General features: G+C 30.0%; 1 protein-coding gene across 2 annotated transcripts in view; it reads left to right on the top strand.

Moving 5' to 3' along the window:
• The window catches only part of Sirt7 (sirtuin 7), a 5,512-nt gene extending 1,667 nt beyond the window's left edge, over positions 1–3,845 (top strand). Inside the window, exons 3-5 of one of the 2 annotated variants that reach the window (XM_018522352.1) lie at positions 975–1,190; positions 2,182–2,501; positions 2,577–3,845. In XM_018522352.1, coding sequence (XP_018377854.1) covers positions 975–1,190; positions 2,182–2,501; positions 2,577–3,340 — 1,300 coding nt within the window. In that variant the 3' untranslated portion in view covers positions 3,341–3,845. Of the gene's footprint in view, positions 1–974; positions 1,191–2,181 lie in introns of both variants that reach the window. The other variant, XM_018522351.1, reaches the window with a different exon arrangement.
• The last annotated feature ends 1,595 nt before the right edge of the window (positions 3,846–5,440 follow it).

Below are 5,440 nucleotides of genomic sequence, written 5' to 3'. Positions count from 1 at the left end.
TGGGGGGGGGGGGTCTCCTGATCGAGAAATTTATCAAAAAAATTAACAGTTCATGAATTATTTAACATTTTATGTCAATGTCAGAATAATGTATAAAATATCTCGTAAATTATTGGTTTTTTGATATACGTATCTTAATATTTTTATATGCAGGATAATTGGAGGAATCATGTTGTGTAAAAAATTATACAATTTCATTTATAAAGTGTAGGTGACTTTGAAGTCTCAAAAAAATATGACCTTGAGAAAAATTTTTTGCTCATAGTATGTGCCCCTTTGAATCGAACAAGATCTGTGATATTTTCTCGCATTATCAAAAACAACGAAGATACTTTAAATGATCGAATTAGAGTAAACATCCTGTATATCAATATTATATTTGATAAATAGGAGGACTCTTCTTATGAAAATGAATTAACAATAAAAAAGGGCAAAGTAAGAGTCAACAATCAAATAAAAATAAAAATAAATTCAAATAAAACGTCTAGTTTCAAATACGTCAATATTATATTATTAGGTTCAGTAAGCGGAATCTGTTTATGAATATTTCTGCAGTCATTTTGACAACAAAATTTATAATAGACACTTTCAGAATCTGTTCTCGACAGAGACGGAAAGAGGGAGAGAGCGGGGGAGGGGGAAGGGGGGATTTTGCTATCTAAAATTATAATAACATAATAGGTATTCTGATAATATAAAGATATCTGCGAATGCATATATTTAATATATTAATTTATTCAGTTTGATTATAATTTGTACTGGAGATATAAATGACGATAATAGAGTAAATAATAAAATTTTTGAATGTAAATTATTATTAATACATTATATCCTATTATAAATAGTATATTATGATTACGTTTTATCAATAATTCACTGATAGTTGCAAAATTAAAGAGATAATATATTTAATATGTCCTTTAATTTTAAGTAGAATATAAAATTATTTGTAATTTGCTTGTCTGTATTTATAGACAAGAAAAACGAGATAAAATAAAGGCGAGATTGGAAGAGATTGAAGATGCACCTGAAATTTTGGAGGAAAAATGTATACGTTTGGCAGCAGCAATCAGTAGAGCAACATCACTTGCAGTATACACTGGTGCTGGTATTAGCACAGCGGCATCTATTCCAGATTATAGAGGTACTAATGGAGTTTGGACTCGTATGCAACAAGGAAAGGACATTGGGTAGGAATCATTTTAATTGAAATTTAATCCTGTATGGCAATAATTCTTTTTTTTGCAATAACTTCATTTTAATCTTCCTCATTTCATAAATATAAAGATTGTATAATAAAATTTATGAAAGATTTTATATAATGGTTAATAAACTTTTTTTTCTTATTAATCTTTATTAATTAACAAGTTGAGACTTCAATATTTATGAAAGATTTTGTTTTTTAAAATTTCGATTTACATTTCTTGTTTCTTTATATCAATTAGGTTTACATTTATTTACTATTTTGCAAAAATAAATTGAAGATAATTCACTCTTTAATATTGTACAGTTATCAATGGTAATTACAGTGCAATAAATATAATCTGTCAATATAACAGTAAACGTAAGAAATATAAGAAATGTAAGAAACATATTTATATATTACATATTTTTATATTATATTTATTATAATATTATACATAAATATGAGAGAGAATGCTAATAATCAGTCAAAGTTAGATATTATGAATACAATATATATTCTTAATTTTTAAATTTAATTCTCTCATATGTGACTGTGCGCCGAAACGTTCGGACACTAATTGCCACAGACAAAATTTCTGTAACAGTAACTTCAAGACGTGAACTTAAGCCGATGAGCCAATCAGAATACTGCTTTAGATCTACGTACTCTAACGGAAATAGAAATAGTAGTAAACTTATCCATAAGGCGAGTTTCAACCGGTTGAAATTCACCTTATTGCGAGGTTATGGATAAGTTTATTGTTATTTTTATTTCCGTTAGATTACGTAATCTAAAGCAGTATCCTAATTGGGTTATTGGCTTAAGTTTATATCTTACGCAGCCCTAAACACAATCTATCTGAAACGCTAATAATATAAATATGATGAGGCGCCGAAACATTCGGACATTCCTATATACAAAATATATAGGATCCCCCTAAATTTATTATTTAATTATTTATGTTGTTTATATTATATTATTTATATTTTCGACAGGAATCATGATCTGAGTCAAGCTGAGCCAACCTTGACGCATATGGCCCTTTATGCATTATATAAGGCGCGAATCCTCAAACATGTAGTTTCTCAAAACTGTGATGGATTACACTTACGCAGTGGTATCCCGCGTAATTTTCTCTCCGAGGTACACGGCAATATGTATGTAGAAGTTTGCAGAGCATGCAAACCATCTAGAGAATATTGGAGACTTTTTGATGTTACTGAAAAGACTGCACGATATCAACACGGTACAGGAAGATTATGTCACAGATGTAATTCAATGCTGCAAGATTCTATCGTCCATTTTGGTGAAAGAGGTAATTTGCCTTGGCCAATCAATTGGAACGGGGCAACTAGAGCTGCAAAGCAAGCAGATGTTATATTGTGTTTAGGGTCTAGTCTGAAAGTTCTTAAGAAGTATCCGTGGTTATGGCAAATGGATAAGCCCGTTCAGAAAAGAGCTTCTCTGTACATTGTTAACTTGCAATGGACTCCGAAAGATGAGAATGCGGTTTTGAAGATAAACGGAAAATGTGACGAAGTAATGAGGAAAATTATGAGTCATTTAGGTCTAGAGATACCGCTGTATAATCGTACGAAGGATCCAATCTTTTTTCATGCGATAAAACTTCAAAATGATGAACAACTCACTAAGACTCAACCGTGTCTTGAGGAGCCACCAATTAAGGAACCTCTAAGTCAAAGCAGCGATGAAAATGTTAAATGCATGGTAGAAGAGACTGACAAAAAAGACTGTATATCGTCCTTAGCAGTGACTGATATAACAACTGCCTATCCGGCACCTTTTTTCACCGCATTGCCGTTTCTATCTATGGGCTTGCCATTTCCTCCTATGTACATGTATCCACAATTGACACCATTATTTTATTATCCTTTTATACAAATACCAAACATACCAGTGGAAACACCAAAACCGAAACCAGCTTGTTCATTTTGTATGGAGCATGAAGGCTCCCTTACCTGTTTATATTATCAACGTGACGGAGACTGTCCAGAACCAATAAAAGTCAAGAATGAGCAAAAGCAAGAGGAAGGTGATTCACTAGTGATTCGTGCGGACACTTCCATAGCATCTCCAAAGAATCCAGGCTGGTTTGGTAAAGGATACCGTAAGGGTATGAAGAGGAAGCGGTAGCATCCACTCTATGTAAATTTATGCAATATGCTTGTGACCGACTATTTATCGGGATTATACAATAATCATATACAATATATTTACGTATATAAATATTTACAGTCTCCATATCATAATAAAACTCGTGCATATTTTGTAGATTTATAGCAATTTGATTCCAGTATTAAAGCTTTAAAAAAATAGACTGAAATTTTGGAAGTATTTTCTAGTGATGCAATCCATTATTTTTGCTTGCTTCAAAGTACACACTATGTCGAACTTTAAGCCTATTCTTTTTGGCTGAACTTCTTGCACGGTTCATATATTTTCTCTTTCGTTCCAATGTGGAGAGAAAAGGAAGAAAGATGTACCATACAAAAATTTTAGCTAAAAAGAGCAGACCTTTTCTCCGAGAAATAAGCAAACGGAGTCCACATTTTAATAAAATTTTTGAACAATAATTATTAATTTTCAACGAAACGTTTAATCTTTATCTTACTTTAAGGTTCCTGAGTTACTCACTCCAGCCATATTGAATCGTGACATAAGCGAGAAATGTGTAATAAGCGTTGATTTTTCTTGCATGCCATTTGTAAATAAAGAGAATTTGGATGAAATAAAATGATGAGATTGCTTTACAACACTTGTAAAAATGGACGAAAACTATCCTTATCTCCTTCGTTAGTCAGTAAATAGTTGTAAAAGGCATGTAAAGTGTGTTTACTAGTTTTTACTCAATGCGCATGCATAGCTTATTTTCATTTCATGAGCCTTTTTCGACTCTTTACTGACTATCAGGAGAGATAAGGAAAGTCTTCGTCATCTTCAACATTTTTACAAATACTTTAAAGCAATCTCATCACTTTGTTTCATCCAAATTCTCTTTATTTACAAATAGTATGCAAGAAAAATCAACGTGTCATTTCTCGCTTATGACGTCACGATCCAATATGGCTAAAGTGACAGAAACTTTAAGGAGGTTCTTGCGAGGATCTTCGATCAAATGTAAAATAATAAGTCAATATTATACATACATAATAAGAAGATTGATTATATCAATATTTAAAAAAAATTTCATTGATATTTACCGTTTAAGAAGAAGATATTTAATTCTAAATGTATGTAATTTTACATTACAAGCATATGCAAAACCTTATTCTGAACATATTTTTTCTTAATTTGAAACACTTGCATATAAGACAACATTTCAAAATATATTATAATTACAGAGTAAAAATTTAAGTTTATTCTAGTAAAGTTTTGTCTAAATTGATCATAAATTTTTCAATAAAGAAAAATAAGAACATTTGTGTCTAATGGACAATGCGTGTATATATGGTTACATATATTACTTATAAAAATATTAATATTCAACTTACCAATAGCAGTCTTTAAATTTGTCATCTAATTACGATGTTATTATCTCCATTATTTATATATTTTGCCACGTGCACCATTTTGAGAGCAAGACATTTATCATTGAGGTACATAACCTCAATAATATATAACTTTAAGCATATCAATTAAGCTTGTCATCAAATGAGTGTCTTATAATTTATTTTTTTTAATTTGAAATAACGTATAAAATCAATTATATATAATGATATTAATTATGTCATTATACATAATCATTGTTGATTTTGTATACAAATTAGATATTGTTAATAATGTTTTTATTATATTATTTAAATCGTTTTATATACAATTTTAAGGTGGTTCTTTAGTAAAATGTGGGGTGCCTCCTCAAGGCCCACTCAAAATTACAAATATCTGCATAATTTGAATAAAATATTAAAACTACGTGTATATCTTAATAAAATAGTATGGAACGGCGATACGATAGTAAATCAAGAACTGTGTCTTTATTGAACGAAAACAAGATGAAATTGTTTACTTTTCAAGGTTAAATTTATATGTAAGTTTATGCACATAAATATCTTTGCAAAATAGCCGTTGACCTATTACTTTTTGTGACCACTAAAATCGTAATTTTTAAAATATATAATCTAATATAATCTTGTTTTTGAGAAAAGTCTATGGTAAGAATTGTGTGCAATTAATCAAAGAAGCACCTGTGAGCTTTATCCTGTCACTAAATTATACATGAGGTTACATTTTCAA

Source organism: Trachymyrmex cornetzi, unplaced genomic scaffold (assembly GCF_001594075.2).
Source record: "Trachymyrmex cornetzi isolate Tcor2-1 unplaced genomic scaffold, Tcor1.1 scaffold1307, whole genome shotgun sequence".
Classification (NCBI taxonomy): domain Eukaryota; kingdom Metazoa; phylum Arthropoda; class Insecta; order Hymenoptera; family Formicidae; genus Trachymyrmex; species Trachymyrmex cornetzi.
This window is presented reverse-complemented; position numbering and strand designations above follow the sequence as displayed.